Source organism: Dendroctonus ponderosae, unplaced genomic scaffold (genome assembly GCF_020466585.1).
Source record: "Dendroctonus ponderosae isolate FM_Combo_2020 unplaced genomic scaffold, Dpon_F_20191213v2 Dpon_F_20191213_3, whole genome shotgun sequence".
NCBI lineage: Eukaryota > Metazoa > Arthropoda > Insecta > Coleoptera > Curculionidae > Dendroctonus > Dendroctonus ponderosae.
In genome coordinates, this window is record NW_026018508.1 from 9,195,610 (window position 1) to 9,223,084 (window position 27,475).

Here is a 27,475-nt window from a genome sequence, read left to right on the forward strand (position 1 = left end):
GTGCTAGTTGCAAATATTGTAGATACCTATAAGCAAACGGTTGAAGCAAAATTACTAAGGCGTTGATATTTATAATACTTTTTATGGATAATATTAAATGCATTTAAAAATTATTGCTGCTTAATTACAGAAAGCAAAGTCTTTTACTCAAACCTCTGCTTTAAAACAATCTAACACAATCCCCCATGGAAAATTACAATAATTTCTAGTAGAACTATGCACTAATTGCCTAACAATGAAAACAAATTATGTTTTAAATTGCTTTCACAGAGCTTTTGAGGTGGTAAGGAACATTAAGGCAAACATTTCTTGCGCATGTTTATATAGATACAGAGTGCTAAAAACTAAAGCGCTTTTGAGATGCAAGAAGCAGGTTATTTATTAATATGTGAAAAATACTTCAGCTGAGTTTACTAAAGTTTTCATTTTGTTACTGGCACTAAAAGATAGTAGTTGTGATTTTCGTAGACCGTGCAGTAAGTTTTCTAACTTACATTTGTTTTAGAAACAGCAAATTTTATTTCCGATCATAACGAGTCGCGCCGCTTTTAGCCCTCTAGCTACACAGGGTGTACAAAAACTATAATTGGCCTTCGAATTGCAAGTTTGGATAACCCTAGTTTCGTTAACTTATATCTTCTAGTTTTTGCTATATGTCAATTGTTTAAGAAAAAATGCGATTACAGATGTTTACGGCACAAGCTATATTTAAGGAACGGTTCGAAATTTAACTTCCGAATTTGGTACGTAGTTAACTGGAATCCCACGCTAACTTCCCAGATGACATTAGGGTACCAATTTCGTGGCATATGGGTGCATGTGGCCTACATACGTATTTGTAAGCGTATTCAGCGTACAACAGTACTACTAGTACTGTTGTAAAGTACTACAGCGTAACGTTGTAGTGGACAGTGGTACTTTTGCTGTGAAATCGCCACAAATATAATAGTGATTACACTCATGCGCTTTGCTTCCTAGATTTCAATATTAGAGATTTTGAACGTTATCATAAATATCCACTAGTCGGCCATGCTCCAAACTATGCCGGTTTTACACTACAAACTTTTCCCAATTTATTGGCCAATATACTGAAGATTATCCTCTGGGCATTCATGAACTTTACACTTCTATCGCAATAAATTGGTAAAATTGCAACAAAACCAAGATACATTTCACAAATTTAGTTTTGCTGTTCTGTGTTGGTAAGCAACCTAAGTAAGACAAATTCGTTACTTTTCATAAGAATTCATCAAGAAGAGCGGAAATGCTCCTAATTAATTTGTTCAAAATAGTCATATAACATAGATTTTCGAGATAAAAAATACGACACCCCTATTTTCTTGTCAGTTTACTTCGAGAAACGCACACATTGTACAACTGGAAAATAAAAAATGATCTCGTGAAAAAATGTAGCAATAATTTTGAACAAGTTCTAAGTCCGCAATAAATTGTACAATTCATCTATCGAAACATATACTTAATGTATTGGTCAATAGATTGGAAAAATGTTGTAGTGTAAAACCAGCATTACACACTATAAGCTCAGATGCATATAATTTCGTCAAAATTATTTACTACATACTACTAAAATATTATTTATTATTACTATCATACAGAACGCATTTTTAATATACAGTGAGCCACAAAATTAAAAGTCATCAAAATATCTCGCGTTCGGACCACACGATTTGTATGAACTTCGGGCCCGATCTAAGTGTGAATATGTGTTGTCAAATTGCCTCGTTTTCTAAAATTGATGGGACTTTGTTCGTAATATAACCATATACATTTTAAGCGATTTTCAAATTCCACTGAAAATTCTTCTTTTTGGAGGCATTTTCTTTGGAACATTGAAAGCCTTTGAACAAATGGAGGTCAAAAATTATTAGGGCTTAACTGACATCTCCAACACATTATTTGTCTGATTTATTTCAAACAAAATGATGAAAAATAAAAAAATCGGAGATTTTTAAAGTAAAATACATAAAATAATGATTTTTTGACTTGCATTGCCTCAATAACTTTCATTCGACAAAAAGTGCGCTTTCAATAAGGAGTAATCAGAATTCCTAGCGGAATTCAAAAATTCCGTCAATTTTCTAAAAATTGTCCGGGCATATTTTGGTGCGTATGTGTAGAGGATTTCATATAAATCGGGTGGGCGAATGGCGAGATATTTTTGATTAGTCAACAGTCAACTTAATAGAAAATTATTTTTTTATGGACAATATTAAAGTAACTGCCAAGTGTTTTATAACAGACCTTATAAGTTGCAAATATCTAAAAGTTATCTAGACTTGGATTTTCCCATCACTAATTTACAACACTTATTTGTAACACCGTAAGAGATAAACTTTGGGTTTCTTATGGTTCTAGCAGAAAGTCATTAAATTGACCCTACATTTCAGTGTCCTTTTATTATTTTTTATGCTTGTCTTAAAGCCTTTATGCTTGTGCTCTATGACTAAGTTCACCCTATGAGATCCAGTAAAACTTCTAAGTATGGTGTAATAATAGCAGCGCATGCACAATTACATATGTAAGTAACAAAGATTTAAAAAAAAAGGTACATGAACCCCGAACAAATCCACTGATTTTTTAATCAAAATTGCTGCTGTCTTATGAAATGCTAGAAATGACCAAACATTAACATGTTGCCTTATAGACAAATACATAGAACACATTCTTTTATAACTCCCATGCAGCAATAATTACAACCATAACACTCACCGTTCAATTAGGTAAACACATTTTAATCAATGCGTTGATTTCAAAATCTGTGGTATAAAAACAATTGTCAAAGAAAAACACACGGGAAAATGTTGCGACGTATGCAACATAAAAATATATTGCGACAAAAAATAAGTACCTATATATAAAACAATTCAAAAATCTAATACATAATACTTACGTCAAGACATGCAAGAAGAATCAAGATAAAGTATGAAGAATGAAGTATCTTATAAGTGTGTAAAAGTTCTGCAGGGCGTAGTTGTATATATAGCAGGTGTGCAGATTCCATTGTGTTTGAAGTGGTTTTGTGGCTGTCGTAAATGGCGGTGCAGTGTCTAGCAACTAAATAAAATTTTTCACAAATAAAGTGCAACGTCATTCACCTTAATTGTTATTCCTTCATCTTCATCTTCTTCATTCATTATAGATAGTTTCTTTGTCAGTGCCTGTTTTAATTCTGCTTCTTTTTTTGATGTTTTTTTCTTTTTTGCTCTATAAACATAACAAACTTTAGGCAAATAATTATGTAACATTTACTTTAAAAACCTTGGAGTTTTAGGGCTTTTTTTCTTCTCGTCGTTTTTTACTTCAGTTTTGGCGTTATGTTCGTTGACTTGCTTCCAGATCCCAGTTTTATTAACTTCCTCCGAAATATTCATTACCGAAAATGGAATATTCATCACCTTGCCATTTGCCAAGGGGATTTTTAGATTTTTATCTGAAACTTCGAATTCAGACGATGGAACTATAGCCTGAAAAATTACAACTGTTCAAAAGTGGAATAGAGCCATTAAACTTATAAAAACGTACTTCTTTTATTCAGAACTGATGCTGTTCAAACTAAAGTACAGAAACTAAAGTATGAATACTTAACTAAAAGTACACCGGCCGGCAAGTTTTCATCTCATATAAATGCCAACGACATACGGATACACAGGATTTTCAGAATATGCAAGTGCTCTAAGTTGAAAACAAATGTGATGATAAACATGCTTTTGTGAAAACTTAAAGCGAGTTCTAATGTATTACAAACCACACATTACATAACATTTTTTTGGCCACCAGTACAAAGAGAAAATATAAACATATATTATATAAATTTATTACGATTAATTAATCAAGAATTGGGTGGGAGCTGCTCAAAACTGAAATCCTCGTCTCAATTGGGTTTGAAATTACCACTCGTGGTATAGTTTTAATAATAAGTTACCCTTATTAATAACTTAAAAATATCACAATGTAATTTAAATATAAAACCCAAAATTTGTACGAAAATCTAAACAATTACGCAAAAATTAAAATAATACATGTTGTCCATAGGGATTTATAGACTCGCCTAGATGTAATCCTTAAGAAATTATGGTGACGACTTATACATATCAGTATTGCAGTCACTAAACTATTCAAAAAATAATAATAACGCTTGAGTTTGTTCAATATATTAAGAATTGACGTTAAGATAAAAAAAAAGGCAGACACTAAAACTGTTTTAAAACTGCCCTGTTGCTTTCCCTATAGTAAATTGCTTCCTAGAACCTTCAATGGACAGGCTGCATTTCCTATACCTAACTTTAAATAATTCTAACTTACTTTACTCGTTCAAATAGCGACAGCGAGAGTCGAAGTTGCTGAGTATCAAATAAAAATACGTCCAGACTGCTACACAATCAAAGATAGATTGCTGGCAAACCTCGAGCATTAAACAGCGCTGTAGACTATGATACCTTACAGTAATATTCATGCTTCAATTGCTTTATTACGCGAGAATTGGTATCGTGTTATTTGCTGTAGGCATCGGCATGAACCTCTATTGTAGTGATATCAAGAATTTCGTTAGTTAACTATAACGAGTTAAGAAGTGCCTTCAACATGGTGACTCGGGTCACATACACCCTAAAAATTACGATTAACAAACTCAATATTGTTAGTATTTCGGTATCATTTTATCATAATTTTACCGGCCTCTGACCGATATTCCGGTATGTAAAAGCCACATGTCAACATCGGAAGAAAGCACTGGGGTGAGTGAATCAGGAATATCTGGGAAAATAATAATATTAGACTTACTATCGCTTACCATGCGGGCGTACGAGCAATAACATCACGCGCCCGAATAATGAGGGAACAAAGCTTCGCCACTATCGTTAATGAAAGTGAAGCCTGAAATATTTGAAATCGTTCACAATCAGCTCCAATGTGTGCTAGACCATTGCTAGACTGTGTAGAAGAACTAAAAGCTTTGGCCCGGATCTCGGTAAAATGTTACGGTTTTCGGAAGCCGAGCGATGGATCTCGTAAGAATATGGGAGGTACCCGAAGAAGCTGAGCAACTGCTTATGTATTGTAGGGAATCCACAATCTAGAACTTAGCAGACAACAAATAGGAAGTTTTGTGGTCTATAGAGTTTCACGCCCGCTGCATAAAATGTATTTTCAAGATCAGACAACTTGTAAAGTATGCGAATTAGAGGAGAAAACGAGCCTACATCTAATGTGCTACTGCATCTGCAGCAGAAAGATGAACACTACTGGGAGGTGACGAAGTTCTACTAAATAGAGTTACGCCTACCACCATCTAAATTCTTTTGAAATTCATTGAGTTAAGACTGATAATGAATTACTGAAAGAGATGAGGGCACAATAGGACAGAGCTGAGCGCAGTGAAGGCAGTGAGGGAGGAGTTTAAGTGGATAAACAGCTAGACTGGACTCGCACACAACCCATACCGGTATCATCGAACATGTCATCGAATTGTCCTTTTTGATATTATCATGTAATTTCCTGTACTTCACACAATCTTATTCCATTGGGGATCACCACTTTTCCTACGCTTTTACTGACACTCTTAGTAAATGTTGACGTATTTATTGTGTAACAACAGCATTTAGTTGGCTTATTAGAAGGCTTTTGGAAGACTTCTGCGGTTTCCTTGACAGATTTTTCCAGTTGCTCCCAAAAGAGGGTCATATCATTGACATCAATTCGTCACCATTTGTACCAATCTTTGTCATACTCAGTTAATAGTATTTGGTTCTGTCATGGAAAATTCTTCATTTCCACACTACTATTTTTTGCTGATAATGAAATGCCCAAATTGAAGGAGTTCATTCTGGGAATTAAATCTTGCTCAATGTCTAAGCCACTACTACTTTGTGCATGATCTTTAAGCCCTCACCAATTTCAAATCTCAAATCTGCCTCACCATATATTAGACAATTTACACCGGTGACTCTCGGACTGCATTGGTTTCACTTGTAGCTCAATTGACTTATATGGCATCATAAGAATTATCTCCGATTCTTTGTAAATTGTCAACACCTAGCTTAAGGGCGCTTGAGGGGCTTCAGCCAGAGTTTGATGGTACAAATCGCCGTGACAAAATATCCAAACTGCAAGAGCACTTCTAACCAAAAAAGTTTGATAACACGTTGTGCGACACCCTCTAAATGTCTCCTCCTCTCACCCTCTGTTGTCAATCAAAGGAAATGTTTGTCAAATGATTTATTACCCAACTCCACAAAACATCGAACGCGAAGGATTTGAAACAGGAATACGTTTATAAATGTCTCAAATAATCCAATATTAATAGGTAGAAGGAATACAAAACTAAAAATATGGGTTGGCTATCTATTTCTGTCCTCATCTATGGTTGTTTTCAATATGGAAGGGGTACTCGTACCTAATTTTTCGGTAGGTACAGAGTGTTTCCTCATAAGTTGACAGCCCCCTAGATCATTTATTTCAAGAAATTGTGGAAAAATGGTAAATACTAAAGTTGTTCATCATCACTCAGATTTTAAGTCTGCAAAAAACGAATTTAAAATAAAAAATTGAAAGATGTAAATGTAAAAATTTTATTTTTATGATTTCAGAAATATATACAGTGTGTCTATTTTTAAGTTTTCTCCATATGGAGAACTTTGTTATTATTAATTTTGCAAGAAAAGGTATTCTTTAGTGCTGATTGGTCCAAAACCTCAAATGCAATAATCAGATACTAATTTTTCTCAGTCTTATACGAGATACATATATCAGAAAATATGAATTTGCTCAACAATAAAGGACATTTTTTCTTTGAAAATATCGAAAATTTTTATTAAGGAAAGTTGATCGGATGAGAGAGTCGTACTATCAGAAATCTCATTGCACCCATATGTGATCAACATCAAGTTTTGTTATTTTTAATACTATTTTTTATTTGGTTGAGCCTTTTTTATTATTAATTTTACGATAAAAATTACTTTTGATAAAAAGTTCTACATGTTTTAAAATCGACAATACAACGCATACGACGTTTACCATAAAATATGACTCTTGCCCAACAGTAAAGTTAATTTATTTTTTAAAATATCGAAACTTCTTATTAATTAAGTTATTTCGTTAATCCTTAAATATTTGATAACATTTACGACTTTTAACCTCGCTGATGCATTATTTTGATTTTTTATTAGCGCATCGGGGATTTCACTTAACTACAGTAACACTTTTACATTCACAGTTACACACAGGTATTGTATGTATTTGAACGAAGTTTTTAGCTCTTATGAACTTTTCATAATCACATTTTTCGATATTGTCTAAAATAAAGGTAGATAGGTACTTTGTTCTTGAGCAGAATTTATTTTTCTGTTAAATCTCGAAAATGCGACTTTGTATGCGAAAAATTAATATCTGATGACTGCATTTTAGGAATTGGCCCAAGCAGAACTTTTTACAGATATTTTTTTTATTTCTTAATATTGCTTTTTAAGAATTATAAATAGCATAATCAAAGTAGTGCCAAAATTGCCGCCATGAATTTCAGTGTCAAAAAATTTACTGAAATTATATCGATACCATCTTATATGTCTTATTCTTAGCGTGAAAAATGCGATCGTCTGCGTTTATTACAAGTATATCAAAATATCAAATCAAATAAAATGCATTAGCCGCGAGAAAGGAATATAATGCCCTGTATACCCAGAGACGTGTACCATCTCGAAGCACATTTTAAAATGTAGATAATCGATATTTCAAACCGCAAACTATCAGAAAAAAAAGGAAAAATATTTGCTAATAAATATGAAGAATTAAATATCTTATCCAACCCACAGCGTTCGCATGGTAGGATAGTCTTGAAATCAGTACGCTTTGAAAATTGAACGAACTGGTCTTATCCCATCGCCCCCTAATAGCCCCGACTTAACGCCTCTTGATCTTTTTCTGCAGAGTTATTTAAAGAATATACCGTATGAAGTCCAGTTGCAATTGTTGATAATTTACCCCTTAGAATTGTGGATGTAATTAACAGTATTAATGTTAATGGTAACCAACATATTCAAAACATTTGATATAAAACTGAAATTGAGAGCTAATTGTTGTCATTGAGCAAACATGTATGTGTGCTTTTTCTTACAAATGTTTGGGCTAAATGGAGGTCATATAAAGAATGTCTAATTTTAATCTTGTGGTTTTTTTGGTTTTTTTAACCTCAAGTATTAATAAAAATCGTTATTTTCTCTATAATGTTTGTCTGTTTTCCGTATTTGAAGGCTCTTTACATTTATTGCTATTCGCACAACAGCTTAAACAAATCTATGCAATATACAATATTTTTCTGAAATTTGGAAAATAAATCATGTCGATCTCTGTAAAAGTGCTCCATTTAAAGAAACGAAATTTACAGCACATTTTGAAATTTACCTTTTTCATTTTTTTATTTTAATTTGCTTTTTCAAAAATCTTAGCAATAATAAATGACTTTGGTATTTACCACTTTCACCATTTTTTCATAAATGATTTGAGGTGGTAGGTACTACTAATAGTAGTGGATGTGTGACTTCCTGTGTTTCCATTGTACGGGGTATTAAAAATATTAAATTATACCAAACACTAAAAGTTATTTAATAAAAACCAAATTTCAGTGGCTCCCTTTAGGATTTTATATTTTTGAATTAAGGGTTTGTAGATTTTTATTTTATAGGAACTTGTTCATGTTATGTTCACATACTGTCCGAAGTCTTGCCTATATTTTTAGAGACATCCGTTAGAACTGTAATACTAATAAATAATAATTAGAAATTTTAATTTATTAGTATTGCCAAAATCATTTGGAACGTTTTAATAAAATTTACTCACTCTGATTGGTATTTAACGAAACAGGCAAGATAATTTTTCAATTTTGCACGTGTCTCGACAATTTTAATTAAAAAAATGATACACCACTGATTGCATTTCAAATAAGATTTTTATTTCAAGGTTTTGTTCAGTTTGAAAAAGAACGGGCTTTTTGACTTTTTTTGTACTACCCAATTTGATGCAAAAACATTTCAATTGTATGACAAACCTTTATCACTACCTTCAGTTGACATCCTAAAACTACTTCAACAATAATAATAACAAATTCTTAGTACTAAATGAGTTTGTTTTTATAACACACACCGCAGATCGGAAACCATGTCTTTTCCTAATATAGTATATTAATATGTAAATTTGCTAGAAATGGAAATAAACACATGATATTAGCAAATGTATAAATATTCAAAGTGTTATAAAATATTTTTAGTTGCCAGAGAATATCATTAAGATGGAATGTGTTCGCTAAAAATGCGAAAATGCGATCCAAACATATAGTTGGCAGTTTAATAATTATATTTAATATTTCCAAATACCCGATCACTGAGTTGAGCAAATTTCGGTTAATACTGTTACATGCAACTTTCGACTTGTCCTAACGTATATGCTAAGCGTTTAAAAATATGATGTCCCGCATTAAATAGTAAACATCTTTTGGTAACATTGACACATCTTTAATCACTAATAAGTATATTGCACTTTGTCTAACATAATCTGAGTTCTCCTATATCTAGGTATAGACACACTTTAAATATATCAATCAAGTGAGTCACGAGAAACATCGAAAACAAATAGATATCTAAAGTATTATTTATGAAAAACAATAACGAATTAATATATGAAAAATTAACAGTAACTGAGATATATCTAACACTATACAAAACTAAAAAACAATGGATGGTTGTAAAAATGTATGATGAAGAAGTAACAAATTAATGATGGACGGTAACAGAAAATTTCCCTACGGTTTTTCGCAAAATATGAGTACTTTAGGAGAGTCACGTCCTTTTAAAAATAATTTGAGCATTTGTTTACTGGGCTTGCTCAAAAGTAGGTATGGATATTTTCTTTTACCTACTTCATGCGATGTCAAAGTTCTACTCAAGCAATAGTTTCTTTCTCGTTAATTCCACATGATTGATAAACATGTTTTGGTTTTCTGGCCGGCTTGGCACCTAAAAAAAACATGCCCACCTTTTCACAAATGCCCACCTCTTGGTCTTTCAGCATCTGATGACGTTTCGTCATTTCTGGCATAACATCGTCAAGAATCTTCAATTCGCGTCTAGTGAATATCAAATCCAACGATTTTCTTATCCCAATCATCACCACTAACATTAAGGGGAATAGAATGGAAGTTGCACTGAATGATTTGATGACCCACAGACAAATTAAGCAGGTCAATTGAATGATAGTAAATAGATGAACTTTCTTGATTGGGACCTGAAAATACCATAACAAAGTAGATATATAATTAATAATAATAAATAATAAATCTTGCACACTATATTATTATTGTATTATGTTGAATGAATGTATTATGAATAAGAGTGGTCAGTAAATCTAAGCTTAGATGAGATGTTAAATTATATCTTAGTGTACCAGTACCAGTTTGTGTCGGAAACTCATTAGCTATGAGACTCTGGTATACACATGCTTCCTCAACTTTTGTTAATTTTATTAGATTATCTATTTCAATAGTTCTTTCCGCGTTGGTTATGTGCAATTCCAAAAACTGCTAAATCTGTCCAGTTTTTTTCAATAATGATCTCAAATTCACACTCTATACAACTACATGCCGCACATATTTACTATCATTCAAGTATACCTGTCTCAAGAACATGTAATCCGGCTGATATTTACTGGGCATAAACATTATCAGGATCCTATCGAAGAATTGCAGCCCTTTAAGAGATGCTACTCCCATATATAGGAACACTCCGAAAAGTACTGGCATAGGAATATGGCCCAACATCGGTGTAAGAAATACGGAGAGTCCGATTGTCAAAAATATAAGGATATGTGTAACACTAAAAATCACTTGTGAGAAAAGAAAACAGAGAATAACAGCTAAAGAATACCGTTGCTCTCTAACGCCCAAGAATTGGGGCTTTTCACCCGGAGCGGCACACTCTGATTCCAGTTTCAGCGAATTTACGTGATTAATTGATAGAACTGTAGCAGCTACAAACCATGGTAGCCCCATCACCTGCAAATAATTAACGTACTTAATAAAATATAAAACTTGAGAAACATTATTTACCGAACATAATTGAATAAGCCCAGATAGAACAAATAAGTCCAAATGATATCCACAGCCTTTTTTCAGTTTATATTCCTTTCTATTAATAATAACGCTGGTGATTTGCTGATCCATAAAGATTAGTATAGTTCCCAAAAGTGCAGGGGGAAGAGCGACTAATATCGAGTAAATTGGATTGTGACTGAATGGATGGACTACCCAGCCCCTGTTCGGAAGTGTAGGCTTAAATTCATGTGGCACCTAAAATGTGAATCATAGATCTAAACCATTCAAATACTCTCATTTAAGTGTTTTGTATATTTAAATCGTATGTCAAATAACTGAAACTCGCTAAGTGTTAAATTATTGATAAATTATGATTCGTACCTGTAATTTTGGCGTCGGAATATTACTCCACATGTCCAAAAAGGTCATAGAAATTATTGCTATTATGACTGCAAAATCACTAATAAATTGACGGAACTGAAAAATAATTGCAAAATAAATTTTTATGTTTGTTAATATAATTAAGTAACTCACCTTTGTTGGAAAAAATAGTGCAGTTTTAAAATCTTTCAATATCACCGATATTAAAAATGTTCCCAAAAATAATAACACCGACATTAAAAATATATCAGGCGCATACGGTGGATGGGAACAACCCGAACCAACAAGGGTTCCATTCATTTGCTAAAAAATTGAAGAAATTTAAGAGTTTTTCATAATCCTACTAGTTTATTCTTAGTATTAATATTAATTCATTAACAAGGCAAATATTAACAAAAATTTTAACACGCTTCAGTGCATACTTTTCTATGGATTGACCATGTAGATATGCTTGAATGGGTCCCATTAAGGTCAAAAACTAGTGCTCAAAAACACGCTTCATTATGGTCCAGTATATAACGGAAACACATTTGAACAGTTGAACAAATTACAGAAAGACAAATTGAAATATTCCTTTATGTTCTTCCATTGATCTTAATCTTTTTACTTCAGCAATTTCGTTGTCTTAAATTTGTAAGTTTCTGTACATCATGATTTTTTCTTATTTTCTCAAATAAGTGCGACAAAGTTCAGAGGGTGCTTCTACATGAAAAAGATATAAAAGTTTGCTTATGATTCGTGTGTCCCCAAATGATTCGTTTCCGACATACAGTGTTAAATTTTTTCCGTAAGTTTACGCCAAAATTTCATTTAAAAAAAGTGTTCTACAGAATGTCTATCTTTCAAGTTTCCACTGGCTTTACTTTGTTAGTTCCAATTTTTTATTGAAGAGTCTGCACTTGCGTAAAAGCGTTCATTTTCAAAGCAACATTTACAAAACGCACAAATTTCAGGATTTTATGTGATTTGAATACAATGTTGAAGAATTGAAGAGATTTTGACGCCATTTAGAACACTCTTCTTCAGTGCACGCACAAATCTGAACTTGAAGTGTATCTTTCGCTTCTAAGAAATTTATTTTTGAAAAACGCTATGAAAAATGTGCCCCGCAGAAGTTTTGTTTTCTAAGGTTTGCACTCAAAGCACTATCGCCAACATTCAAACATGCATTTGTAGAATGGACAGCTGTTTGAAGTGTTCCACACAAAGTGAAATATCTACACTTATTCGAGATTGTTCCACATTTTACGTGTTTCAATTAACAATTTAAAAACTTGTCACTAAGTATGCCCTTTGATAGTTGGTTAACCAACTTCCTATTTTGAAAAAGCGTCCCGTTAAATATTTTGAGTAAAAAAATTCTGTCTTTTGGAAAAAAATCTTCACGTATTTGATTACACGTCGATAAATAATGATTTTATTTCACTATAAACAACGGTTTTAATTGATACTTACAGAACAAGTCGATTGAGTAAATGTCGTCCCGTTATAAATGGTGGGTTCAGAATAGTTCACAAAGCAAGAGCAATCGGTTGACATATCTAGAGAGCCTGAGGTATTGATTGGAAAATTTTTGCCTATAAGTAACACGTTTTCCACAGCCTAAAATATAAAAATAAAAGTTATATTATTTACAATTGAACAATGTGTTCAATGTGTGATACAATGTTTTAAACCTACCAATAAAAAGCACGATCTTAAACTTGATACAGGACTAGATAGATGATAAAAATGTATGTATGCATTTTTCGGTGTTTCTGATGTGGATCAGTAAACTCTGAATTATATTCAACTTGCTTCATGTATTAGTAAGTGATATTTAACGTTCGAAAATATATTACTTATAATCTAAATAATATTTTAATATAATATAGGTGATATTTTCTTGCACCATTCAGAAATGAAGAGAAATCTAGTTAGAGATTAAAAATATTAGTAACATTTGATACTAACAAGCAGAATTTGACTAAGCTTAATTAGGTGAAAGAAATTTCTGGTATTATCATTATTTATAGGAGTGTTCTTCAATCTATGATGAATGATTTGAAAATACCAGATACTGATGAAAAATACTTCTTCTTCAAGCGAATTGAACATGTAGTTTTTAATTCGACTTATTACTTTAATCGAGTAAATTGTTATAGCAAAGTATTCAGCGCTAGAGGGGTTTTGATATAACATTCGATTTATAATCAGTCGAATCGTCTTTATTTTTAATTGCTGAAATGACTTACCTTATAAATAAATATTAACGCTATTAGAGTAGCAAAGTTCTCTTCGGTAAATCTAGTAATATAACAAACTAACGCGCTAGCATCAATTGCAACTAAAACCAATAAAATTACGGCAATCCATGTCCCAATCCAGAACCTAAAGCTCAAATAGTCCCAACCGATTTTAGTACAGACGTCAAAGACAATCGATTCAAATACTAAGACAGGACCTAAAATGCCCCCAATAAGGAAACATAATTATTTTTCCACAAATTGCATCGGAAAAATATGTAGCTCATTCTTACCAGTTGATCCTAATATTGTCAGCGGTTGACCTGAAAAGAAACCGTAACCCATTCCGGAAACAAAACCGGAAACCAGCGATTCCATAGCAGCCATGTTGTTCCCTGAAAATGAAGAATTCTGATTTGTTGTTTATTGTATTTACAAATTTCCGTAGTTTACCTGTAGCTTCTGCCAGCAGACCACCGAAGGTAATAATGGGAGAAAGGCAGGCAAAATATAAAAAAATCCAACTGGCTATACACTGGGAGGATAGAGCGTCTTTAAAATCCGACCAGTACCACGGTGCCTTTCGTTTTAAATCATTTCGTAATCCTCCAAATAAATATCCCGTTCTAGATAATCCAGACTCCTCTCTGCAATTGATATTTACTGTAAATAATAGCGCATACGTGTTCATACTTTTTGAGTACAAAGAAAACTTTTTTTGTGCGTTTAAGTGCGTGATAATACGCAATCTGGCACCAAATTTCAACCAGTAGCAAGATACTGAATTATCTTGTATTTATCTATATCTATACTATTAGGAAATATGCAGGGTATTCCAGGAGGATATGTAGATATCTCAATGTTCTTTAGGATTCGGGATTACAGATACAGGACTGAAAATTAATTCAGAAAAAAGTTATTCAGCGAAAATTATTGGTTTACTGTTCTTAGTAAAAAGTGGACAATTTATTTTTAATTACTTTTATAATGTTTGAATCAGTTGTCTAATCTCAAGGCTTAATTGTAAACCGTACACGTAAACTGTGCATCTAACTGTTGGCTTAAGGTGAATTGGGGTTTGTGTGTACAAATAAATTAGAATATATTACAAGCTTCCATTAGCACACACGAAATTGGAAAAACAAATATATTTTTTATAAAGTCAAACTACTGACGAGTCCCCAATTTGTACGATAAGTAACGGACTTGTGGCAAAATAATGCTTGATGTTAATCTTAATGGGTGCTTTAACGAAGTTACCGTCTTCCGAGTATGTTGATCCTGGAGCAATTCCTTTTCTATCTTTTTTTTTCGAAAGGAGATCGATCTCGTTGATATTCCTCGAAATTCACGAGGATATGACGCACAATACTTTCGTTCAGATTATTTAATGATTGAACTTTTCTGAACTGAAAACTTCAATGCTGATTTAAACTAGGATAGTGTTTACGCTGAAAGCTAATAGCACTTTTTATTTTAATTTTCTCGCACGAATAATAGTGAAAACTTAGGACTTGGAGGCTGATAAAATGTCGGTAACGATTTTGAAGATCTCCTGCCGCAAGAAAACAATGTTAAAACAGAAATGGTGTTGCAGTTGTTTTCCTCTCCCTTTTTAATGTTTTTCTCTTACCAAAGCATTGGCTTTTTGAATATTTTTTTCGACTATGCTGTTACTGTGTGGATATAATGGAGAAGATTTGGCCTTAGTTTTATGCGGTATTTCACAGCGTAATTAGCTTTTTTAAATGGATTATATGGTAGTCCCCCATCGCTATTATTTTGATTTGCTGGCCCTTGATCTAGAATACTTTTCCTAACGCTGAAATTACAGCATCCACTTTTATTGGTGATTACTATATTTCAATGCAGAAAATTTTATATAATACTCCACAATCACAAAGAAGTCACCGCATTTTAGTTACTTTATGAATCAATGCGCCAATGGGGCCAGTAAAGCTCTAGAACATTATATGGGTTGCAAGATTATCTTGTGTTGTTTCACAAATATTGTTGACGGGTTTGAAAGCCTAAAACCATATTTTTGGTAATTTGCAAGTATGTCTTTTTTTAGATAAGTTCTATATTGTTGAAGCGGATTCATTTTTTACAAACTTCTTTTTGGGTATTTCGCCTCAAAAATATTTGTCTTTAAAAAAGACAGAATTTCCTCACGTCTTTTATTACAGATTGATAAATAGTGCTCCCATTTCGCAATAAGAACGAATTATTTATCAAAAAGTAACCAGAACTATCACCTAGACGGTATCCTGCGACACACTTAGGCTCAAGCTGTAAGAGAAAATTCCAAAATGGGAAATAAAATAAATTCCATAACGAAATGGGAGCACTATCTATCAATCTGTAATAAAAGACATCAGGAAATTCTGTCTTTTTTAAAGACAAACATTTTTTAGGCAAAATACCCAAAAAGAAGTTTGTAAAAAATGTCTTTTTTTCCTGTACAAAATTTTGATTTCGGATATGTGACAACCCCCTGATGATTTTTATGGAATAAGCGTAAGAAACGCGGACTTTGATTAAGAATCAGGCCTTTCTTGAGCGGTCTGTCGTAAATTGTCGCGTATGTTCGATATCACATTACCTTAAATGTACCTTTGGGAAATTATTGGTTGGGAAAAATTGGCAAACCGTACGCGAGTAGGAGAATCTTCAGACAAATAATGTAAAGAAGTAAAAAGTAAAAAAAATATATTTATCTGTTCTGTATAGAAAAAAATATGGCATTTAATTTTTGCGGAATTATTAAAACTAACAGTTAATTATAGCAGCAAAAATTTGCGCAGCATGCGAGATACTAATAAACAGTTTTAAAGACATTTTCCCAGAATAAAACTCGTTTCAATTAGTGCTGCTTTAGAGTTAACATTTAGAGCATTCTTATGTGTGTTTTAATAAAAAAAAAATTCTAACAAAGCAAGATTGCAGATAAGCGATTTCTCGATAATATCGGCATGAATCTTGAAAGTATACGATTTCCAAGAAAACCTGAAGACTTAGGCATGCGATATCTTTATAGTACCTAGTAAATAGACAATTTTAAGACACTGTATGTCTCATTTTTATTTTGTCACAGAACTGCATCTATTAGCAGCCGCATGGAAGAATTTGGTTTCGAAATTCGCAATCGGCATTGAGAATTTTAACTTAATAATGGTCTTGGTTTTCACAAAACTCCAAATATGTATCTCAGAAACCGTAAGATTTAAGTAAGATGCACATGATAGAACTCACATTTATTTCGATTATACACACTAATAATATTCAAAGTGTTGGTAGTAGTTGGAGCACATGAGGAAATAATTTTAAAATGTACCTTGGGCGGCCTGCATTTATCTATAAAAGTATTTTTTTATTAAATAGTTTATTTAGCAACAATCAGCCCAATATATGATTTTGCTATATTATTGAATGTTTTGCATTCCATATTCCATATTAATTCAACTCCCTTTTACTGACTTACCTTAGTTTCTGCTCCTCTTCTTCTTCATCAACTTCTTCTGGGACCTTTTCTGGCGGCCTTTTCCTAACATCCTGCGATGGGATCGCCGCTGGAGGTTCAATTCTGATCGCTGGATCCCATTCTCCGGGTGGTAGAACAGTGACCTACAAATACCATCTTGCAACTTTTTCGATACATGTCATATGCATGCAAATATATGAATATCTACGTATTTAAAAATCTTGACTAATCCACGTACAAAAAGTTTTCGCACACAACAAGAAAGTAGAAAAGTCAATCAATAAATTGAATCGGTATAATAATAACCCTAGAGTTAGCGTTAATACAATTAATAAATATTGGAATCAAAGCATGAATCATACCCAAGATTTAAAATCTATAACTTAGACACTCAATCAATTGCTTAACGAACAAAATGCCATTTTTTGCATTTCCTGACTTGTCTTGAGGTCTTTGAACCTTTGATCATACAAAATGTTTTCGAAGGTTTACAGGAAACCCTGTGTATGCGCGCTCAAAGCAGTATTTTACTTGGGTTCGTTAGCTATAATAGAAAATATATTTTTAAACTTACCGCGTCTAAGAATTCATCCACACCAGCCAACAAATGACTTGTCTTCTTGGCTCTGTAAGCTACTTCATGGAATACTTCGTCTGACATTAAAGTTGCCATCGCTCTGCCAATTTCGTGGTACCCTAATAAAACCAAATTATACAATATATTGATGAATCATTACTATTTTAAAAAATTGCGCATACCTAAATTAGAGGAAGTAGGGACCAGTAATAGAAACAAAAACCTAGTTGGTACCGGTACTTCAGTTAAGTCACCCAAAATGTGAGCCTGATTCAGTCGTATAAAAGCTGATAGTGGTTTATCCAGAAATTCCACTTCTCCAACAAGAATATTGCTAGCTTCAGCTCCTGGTGGAATTTTCCTCATAAAGGATAAATTGTGCTGTGGCCAATCATTCATCAGATCCGTGCCGCTATTGACTCTACTGATCGAAACGTTGCTTGAGCTTTTCAAAAGACGCAAAGCTCTTTCTTGTCCTGTGTAAAAAACAGAAAATGAAAAATGAGATAATGAGTTAAAATGTTTTAAAGTAGGTTCGCACACTTATTGATTTTTAAATTGCAACCCATTCTCATAACGCTATGGAACAATTGTTTCAGAACATGCTAGACATAGATATAACAGCAAAAATCATTAGCAGTGCACAACTCTTTCATTAATTAACTATAAATATAGCTTTAGGCTTGATGCTCCAACCTGCATTTTGTAAAATCATTTTTGATATGTTAGGGTGATATGAAATTAACGTTATTTCTCTTAGGTCAGTTAAGAAAAGTGTTAAAAATTTGAAAAATCGTTAAGCACTAATTCCTTTCGAAATCTAAAATACTTGCTAAACAATGTGATCTTAAGGTAGAAGGATACAACGTTGCCAGTCGTACTGATTTTATATTTTAATTAGGAATAACTTATTCCTAATTAAATTTCCTTTATTAACTAAATATTATTTCCTTTATTAACTAATTAGGATTTTATATATTAATTAGGATATAAAACTTGAATTGTATTATTTAGAATTATTTTCCTGACTGCGGGTAATTGTTATTATATTTATTTCATTTCTGGGTTTCAGTCAAAGTGTGAAATAAATTTTAATGTTCATATCGTTTATTTCATATAACGTTTCGGCGAGACAACAGCGCCATCATCAGATTTAAAATTCAACACAAACCCCTCATTAGGAAACATTAGATTCTTTTAGGCTTTGGCTGTCTTGAAGCCTCACATTTGTTTCTTTTTTGCTTCACAAATTTTGATTCACAACGAAGCAAACGTAAGGTTCATCTAATGTTCTCGAATTATGGGATTGTGGTGAATTTTAAATCTGATGATGGCGCGGTTGTCTCGCCGAAACGTTATATGACATAAACGATATGAAAAATTTTATTTCACACTTTAACTGAAACCCAGAAAGGAAACCCAATATTGTCAGGTTATGCAAAATAACTAATCAGAAACTCACATAAAAGCACAATTTGTCACTAATATAGAACAGATTATCTTCGTTGTACGCGTTTTTGACGACCTAAAAAGACGATTTTATTTTAACGTTAAAAACTATCGTAATTTTTATAGTAAAAACCTGCAAACCATTTCCGAAACGTTTTTGGGAAGTAAAATATGTGGGCACTTTTCAATGTGTTATTGGAATATTTGGAGAGACAAGGCAATTTAGTAGAGGGGCGAATTTTTCAATTTGTTTTACCGACGAAGAAGTAAATCAACTAAAATTAATCCTGAAATAAATATTCAGACATTTTTGTCCGCACGTTTCTACTGGCAAGCTCTAGCCGCAGTGTTAAAACTACAAAAAGTAATTCTTATGAAAACCCGAGATATTTGCAAGAATCTATATGAGAAATTCGGCAAAAATATTTGTCAAGGGAATCTGCCTCATTAACATTACATGAATATCTGCTGCTTCATAGGTAACACGGGCAAAAACAGATGTCTAAAGACTTTAGAACAAAAATCTGTTCACATGCGTTTCCGTTATGCTTTCAAAGATTTTTACATTTTTTAGACTGCTTTATTTATTCTCGTCAAGAAGTATTTTATCTTTTCTGTAAATCGGTCTGTTGTTCGCAAATTAATTCCTCATACTAGTGATGACGTCATGGGCGTACGAATTTGCTACAAACTTTTTGTTATTCCTCCAAATGAATATTTTCAATATTTTTCCCAAACTCGATTTTTTTTTAGTCTTTAGCCCCCCTGTTTATCAGTTGTTCTTGTTATTGAGTTTTCTAAAAAAATGCTATAGGTCCTTGCCCCACTAGCTTTGCTCTCTACGTACAAAAAGTACAAAACTCTCACGAAATTTCACGATTTTTCTTCAAATTTTAATGCAAAGCAATCATTACCTGGATTTTCCAAATATTCCACTAAAATATGAAGCATAACAATAGTAATACCAAATAAAGCGTGCGTGCAAGAAAGAACACATAAAAAATGAGCAGAAAATTAATGCAGGCATGTGCTAAGTTCATCGAACAATCAATTCTACATACTCAACTATTAAAATATGAATATAATTTAGTTGGAGTAAGCCGTGATTCAAGGCATCGAAGTTGAACTATTTCCGATTCAATATTGGATAAATAAAATTCGAATTTTATTGACGACTGCATAAGGAGAGAAACGGCAACAAAAGAGATGCAAATGTAGAAAGACGTTTTATGTAATAGAAAGTTTGGGTTAACTAAAGAAATACTAAGAATTTACGTAATGGGTCGGGTATAGAAACAACAAATTTTATATGGTTGGTACATGAAAGACTTTCAACTTACAATAATTTTCTAAACCAATGGCAAGATCATTCTACCCTATTGCATTAGCAACATTCCTCGTAGCTCACCTAATTTTATTTTTTCTGTAACGATTACATAAGTTTATCGAAGTGGTTATTTAACAATGTTCATATTTGCAATTGATACTAAGAACGTGGATATGACGACGGTTTCAGATTTACAATCTTCCAGAAGATTCTTCCAGAGATTTTTTCCTTCTCAGAAGGAAAAAATCCAGTCAACGGATCTACCGATACTTCAAATCATAGAAAGTTCATTCAAACATATTCATTAGGTTTTAGCTGAAGAAAAATCAGATAATTAAATATTTATTAACGCTTTTAATGCTTGGAAACCTTTAAAGTACTCAACGTTTACTGGATGAAAGTATTGGAAGTGTCTTAGAACCAACTTAGTTATGGCGCTTCTATTTCGGGACAGAGAGAAAATGCTCATTAAAAAGTACCTACTCACAATAAGCTTGATATTCTGGTAAAGTCTTGAGTGTCTTAATGAAGAAAGAAAAGTGCTTTTGAATTAGTACTCAATTCCAAAAAATGGGGCGCACCTGACTTTTGCTGAGTTCAAAGTTTCTTACTTTCATACTTACTAACCGGTTTAAATGTTTTTTAAAAGTGTTGTGTGAAATTGTTGATAAATTAAAAATCTTTTGTTAAATATGTAGTAACAAAAAAACGCAGTTTCAAAAAAATTGACGAATTTGTGTATCGGGTAAAACGGCGACTTGAATTTGAAAATGAGAAAATACTGGTAGAAAACATGGTTGAGTGATTTCCTCATTATTTAAAAAGTTTACCTTTAATGTACCAACCTAACCCAGTAATATGTAATGCTCTGTTTTTAAATTATGAAACGGTTACTACATTTTCTAAACATACAAATTCAAACAATCCTTTTTTAAAGAGCTTTTACCCTGTCCAGGGACGTTTAGGAATTTTCCCAAATCCTGTGATTTAGCGGACGATTGCTCATGAAACACATGATCTTCCACTGAAAAGTTGAAAAAAATTGACTTTAAAACAAAACGATTGCTGATGACTTAAATATATTTAAACAGCAAATTATTTGGCAGACTGATTATTTATGCTGACTGCGTGCCTCCTATAAATAATCAAATATTAGTAGTCTGATAGGAAGAATAGTAGACGTGCTCTGAAACTGCATGAGAGTCAACATCAACATTTTGCACGGAAATGTTTAGTGCAAAATTATATTTCAGGACTCACGAGAAACATGCTCATTAACATAGTTATCAGGAAGAACTGAAAGAAAATCGCATTGAAGATAAACGGCAATCCGTGAAAGTATACCTTTTGCAGGATCTCGCAAAGTCAACCACGTAGTGAATCCTTGCACATGTTCTGTATAATCCGCTACGACAAATTTTAGTACTGTTAGAAAAGCAAATTACATGTAGGTACGGTCAGATCAACAAAGTGTTTGTAACATGTACAATTTGTCGGATATGAGACTGTATTGTAATAAATGACAAATTTGTAACTCCCCACATTTTGTTCAATCTGAAATTATCCTATAAAGCTATGGGAAAAAGCGGAATATCATTATGGAATTGGCTTTTTTATTTTTGGTAATGTAGAAAAACAAGTGTCACAACTACAAGTGTTTTACTAATCTTAAAGTTCGTATTATCTTCAACTCCAACTACCTACGATTAATAATAACAAGAACAAACTTACTTTTAGCAGTTGAATGATTTTTTCCTATTTCATGCAAGGATCTGATGAAGGGCAGTCCGTGCTTCTGTCTCTGGTGTTGATGTCGGTGTTTCTTGAGCAAAGCGTTTTTAACTATTTCCTCTTTGCTCGATTCCAATCTAAAATATAAAACATAATTCACATATTTTACATTTATGAAACGGGCACGACAAATGATACCAACGTAACGTGCGGCATAGAACACGACTCCCGAACGAGAAGAGGATACTTATAGCAATTTAACTAACTGCCAAAAATTAACTGCTCACCTGTTATTGCTCACCATACTGTCGACTACTAGATCTACAATTTGTTCTATGGATGCAGCCTCCATATCCAAGATGACCGATCCGTTAAGTAGGAGGCTTCTCAGTTCAAATAGGGAGTGAAGAGAAAGAGTAGCCACATGGGGCTTTGACCATCTGTTTCCACCTTTAGAATAATTTTAAAATATTTCACTTAGTAAATTCGATTTTATTAAATAATTCGAAGATTTTTGCTTCAGTTTATAAGAAGTGCGGGTCATCATATCACAAATCATTCATAAAACTTCAAGACCTGATACATGAAAAAATAAAAAACAAAACCACAACTAATTTTCATTGTAAAAAATATTATCAAAAAGATGAAAGTTTTGTAGCCATAGTTCACCAAATGTGTACAATAATGGATACTACAATCCTCCAAATCAAGCCACTATGAGCAGATTGATAAACAAATTTGAGCAAACTGAGTACAGAAAGAAAGTTTCATCTTGTCTGCTTCAATCAGTCTTTTTCTATGGTCTGCTTGACTGAAAATAATGCAACAGTGCGGGAAAAAGTTAAGGAACGCCCAACTGCTCAAGTCAGCATAGAGCTCAGGAGTAAATTTTTCGACCAGTATGCACCAAATGTTAACAAAAGTTTTGAAACTTTATGCGTATAAATTTAAATTCGCTGAAGAGGTAAAGCCACACCACCATGAATAATGAAGAGCAATTGTTTCTGTGTTTTTGTGACGACAATTGAAGGATGATTGATTAACAAAAATCTTTATGATTGTTGAGGAACAGATAGATGCACTCGAAACTGGCCCCTGTTTAGTGTGGATTGTGGGCTGACGGCATTATATGTCCAGAGAAACTGTTAAAACTGCACGAGTCAAATTATTGTGTTATGTCCCGTGTTGGAGGTCGGCATTGGCCGTTTGTAATGGTTAGATTTAGTATTCCATTCATAATCTGACGATGTGTATTTCAATATTCAATAATTTTTTACAAATTATGCCATAAGTGTACATGTATTTAAAACTGAAACCCGGCGTTCTTATTGGAACACCTTATAGTAGTACATATTAGGTGAAAAGTACATTATAAAGGAACACATTTTTGTTTTTTATATAGAGCATGTCAGTTAAGTAGCCAGCATACATTTAAATACACTGATGGACAAACTTAACGCATCATCTAGAAATTTCAAAGAAAAAATATTATAAACCCAACATACTTTTATCAAAACTGAAATAATTCTTTGAATTAATATGAGAATGTTTTCGAAGCAAAAAAATATAAGCAAAACATTCACGCACCAATTTATCAGATTTTTGGGAAAATTTGATAAAAAATTAATTTTAAAACTCAGGCAAAGTTTCCGTCTTTAACCTTTTCAATAGCGTGTATTGCCGCCTCTAGCTCGAATAACTTCTCTCAAATGTAATTTCGGACGAACAATTTTTTAGAGACCATAATCGCAAATACGCCACTGGGAGAATAGTGATAAAAAATGGGCTACTGGCAATTTGAAAGCAGCCAGTAGCGTGATTGACAAATTTTGTAAAACTTTTTTTGCTTCTCTTGCACTCAGTTTGAAAAAAACAGCATGCTTTCAAGTTATATCCATTAGGAGCGCAGAAATGAGAAATAGAAGAAGGAAGAACATTTGAAGGATGTCTAATATTCTGATATCCTGTAGTGAAACGTTTCAACAGTGATTTATGGGTTTCGATTGTTTGAACTGGACGAATACGACACGTTTGGGTTCAGGCAGAGATTAGCAGACTAATACCTGTTTCGGGCAACCAAAAATTGAGGAACCGCCCATTTGAAGTATTACATTTACCGTATTTTTAATCAATTAGCACTACTTTTAGAAGATAGCAGACCAATCTCTCCTTGGCAAATGTGAAAAAACCTTCACAGTTCTGACGCAGCATTGAAAATGTTAAAAAAATATATTTCCATCAGCAGCACAGAAATGGAAAGAAAAACCAACGCTGCTTGAATGGTACTCAAATCACGCCCTGTAGGGAATTGTTTCCAAAGTGGTATTTGAAATATATTGCGGACATGAAAACTGCTTTAAAAGAATTTCACTTAAACTTCTTCTTTTCACGAAAAACTTAGTAGCAATGAAGACATAACTGCTTGCGATACTTTTTAAAATTTTGATTTATTTTCCTGACTGCGTGCAATTGTTATTAGATATCTGCTTTTCCTTCCTGGGTTTCAGTCAAAGTGTGAAATATTTTTTTTTATCTGAAGAGAATATATCTGTTGTCCCGCCGCAATGTTATGAAATAAACAATATAAATTTTTTTATTTCATACTTTGACTGAAACCCAGGAAAGAAAATAATATAATACTTTGAAAAAGGTGACCGAAATAACAATATTTAGACTATCGTTTTTGTTTCTTGCTGCTATCAATAATAAATTCTATGTTTACTTCCTTTTGCACGAAATAATTGCTACTCGGCATACAGGGCGACGAAAAATCTCCGATTTTTTTAGACAGTATTTTTTTCTAGAGAATTGACAATAATGTTAATAAACAATAAACTAAATAAAAATTAAACAATTTAATTTGCGTGACATTAATAGGAACTTCTGTAATAGTTAAACTTTATAGTTCAATGAATTCAGTAATATTCGTTACCTTCCTCCACATCTTCTTCAAACTTAATCCATCTAGCAGTTTCCTTCCATTCCATGTCCTCTCCATCAACGCACAATTCTTCCATTTCAGAGAAAAGTGGATGGCTTTCATGTTTATCATCTCCTAGATCTTCCCCAAGAATAAACTGAACTCTCTGTGCTGGTGGAGTAGCTGAAAAAAATAAATATTCTTAGCAAGAAAACAAGACATCTAACCAAAGTTATCTCTGAAACTGTAAATTAAAAATATTAATTTTAAACATGTAAGTTTTCCTGGCTGTATTTCCAATTCTAATACCTACAAACTATTTTCCAGGGCTTCAGTATTTTTTTATCCAATTGACTGAATATCAGGAAAATAGTTTATATTAAAATTTACTTTAAAAAAGCTTGAATTAAGACATATCTGTGGTTTGAGCAAAAAAATAAAGTTGAATACAAGTCAGCCTCGAACTATTTTAACAACCTCAATTATTATATATGCTGTTTTAAATTTAATTTTACTTAAATAAATATATTTAATGCATATTGTATTTTATGGATCATCATTTTGTTGAAAAAAAAACCGTTCTAAAAAAATGGTGCACAAAAACTGAATACATTTATTATTATTTCCAACCTTTCATCAAAGTGTATCCTTCTGAAAAAAACCACTCCCCGATGATTCCCTATAGAGAATACAGAACTTTCAACTTTTTAATATTTAAAAGTCGATTCCGAATGTGCTTTTTATAAAATCTTTCTTTTGCGTCCTGAAAGCCAAAATATACTCTACTCAGATCTCGATATTTACAGAAATAATTTAGGTAGTTGAAGATAATAAATATTATGTGGCGGCATACAGTTTCGAAGGTAGTAATTTCTGATAAGCGTGAATCAACAAAATACAGTTCTTGAGATTGTTTAAAGAAAAGGCCCTAATAGTTATTCAGCTAATTTCAAGCTTTTCTTAACTATCGGTGGAAAAGCAGGAGTACAAATTGCTCAAATGTCGGAGTTGTTCTTATATGCATGATACATGCGAAAGAAGAGTCCTATCGAAATTGTCCGAAAGCCTAGTAAGATACCGTTGACCGATTCCAGATTATAAACTATTCAATTTTTACGCTTTCCTGTTTTTACTTCTATGCCACTGCGAGTTAAAAGACTATTGACCAGGTTTTAACGCCTGATACATAATTTGCCCAGACATTCCAAGAGGTAGGGTGTAAAAAGAAGGTCAGAAATTTCGTCTTTCTGAATTTTAATGAACATGAGAAATCTAGGTTTGAATTAAATAGGACGCAAACGCAAGATTTGAAGTAAATATGAAACAATTATTTTAGTGTTTAGATTGTCTTGGTTGGATCATAAACTACATAAGAGAGGGTTTTTATGAAATAAATGCCGACAAATGGCTTACACGGCTTTGGTGGCAAATAAGCGCACTTTTGTCTAAATCTGCCATGCCCATTCTGCAAAAAATGGCAGAATTCTGTTGGTACATCGTTTAATTTTCTCCTGTAATGTGGTAAAAATGCACTTAATGACAGACGATTTAATTGGTTGTTTAGAATATGCATTCCATTTTATCCCAGCAAATTTTCAAATGTTTGACCGAACACGATTAAACATTTCAAAAAAAATTATTTGAAATTATTAAACAATACGATGCGTGAGTACATGTACAGTCTCTAAGTGTACCCACAAAATGAAGCAAGTTGTGTGAAGTCAGATTATTTAGGCATCCATATGTTGCCCTGATAAATGTTTATTTAGTCACTGACGAACTGGAATTGTAATCCAGAACATTTTGCCATCTTTTATTTTTATAACAAAAATTGGATAAATATTGTTAACGGAAAAGTCTAGATATGTCTGCTCATTGAGCTTTTCTATTAGAAAATTATGTCCAATAAGCCTATTTTTCCTGCCGTGAAAGTCCTGCTCACACTTTCTTGAAGTTCAGGATATTCATTCAGTTACTGAATTAATGAAGGTTTATATGGACGATTTTTTAATTTTTACTTGGTTATGTCCATAGATATACATATATCGAACGAAACTGGGTCTGTTCGTCACCAAAACCATACCAATGGCTAAAACTTAGCACACCGTTGTGGCCAATGTTAGTTTCGGATATGTTGTCCAATTTTAAGCAAGAAATATGCAAAAGTGTGAGGAACGTGTGTTATTTGGTAATGGATCTTGATTTCTATGCAAGTAGGCACTTAGCGCTTCTCACTATAGAAAAAGTTCGTTTCTTGTTTCAATCTTATTTTCCTAATAATTTTTT

The 27,475-nt window shown here is 32.7% G+C and overlaps 1 protein-coding gene across 3 annotated transcripts in view; it reads right to left on the bottom strand.

Annotated features, from left to right (window-relative positions):
- Nucleotides 1-27,475, bottom strand: part of LOC109539037 (sodium bicarbonate cotransporter 3) — a 29,641-nt gene that overhangs the window by 276 nt on the left and 1,890 nt on the right. The window contains exons 3-21 of one of the 3 annotated variants that reach the window (XM_048664549.1): nt 25,202-25,372; nt 22,557-22,719; nt 22,270-22,406; nt 21,485-21,562; nt 17,945-18,238; nt 17,760-17,881; nt 17,186-17,328; nt 14,155-14,348; nt 13,995-14,096; nt 13,711-13,919; nt 12,932-13,078; nt 11,630-11,779; nt 11,477-11,572; nt 11,111-11,350; nt 10,929-11,056; nt 10,676-10,877; nt 10,060-10,290; nt 3,280-3,485; nt 3,117-3,225 (exon numbers count right to left, since the gene is read on the bottom strand). In XM_048664549.1, coding sequence (XP_048520506.1) covers nt 3,117-3,225; nt 3,280-3,485; nt 10,060-10,290; nt 10,676-10,877; nt 10,929-11,056; nt 11,111-11,350; nt 11,477-11,572; nt 11,630-11,779; nt 12,932-13,078; nt 13,711-13,919; nt 13,995-14,096; nt 14,155-14,348; nt 17,186-17,328; nt 17,760-17,881; nt 17,945-18,238; nt 21,485-21,562; nt 22,270-22,406; nt 22,557-22,719; nt 25,202-25,372 — 3,122 coding nt within the window. Of the gene's footprint in view, nt 1-3,116; nt 3,226-3,279; nt 3,486-9,520; nt 10,291-10,675; nt 10,878-10,928; nt 11,057-11,110; nt 11,351-11,476; nt 11,573-11,629; nt 11,780-12,931; nt 13,079-13,710; nt 13,920-13,994; nt 14,097-14,154; nt 14,349-17,185; nt 17,329-17,759; nt 17,882-17,944; nt 18,239-21,484; nt 21,563-22,269; nt 22,407-22,556; nt 22,720-25,201; nt 25,373-27,475 lie in introns of those variants that run through there. The other 2 variants (XM_019906549.2, XM_019906548.2) reach the window with 2 other exon arrangements.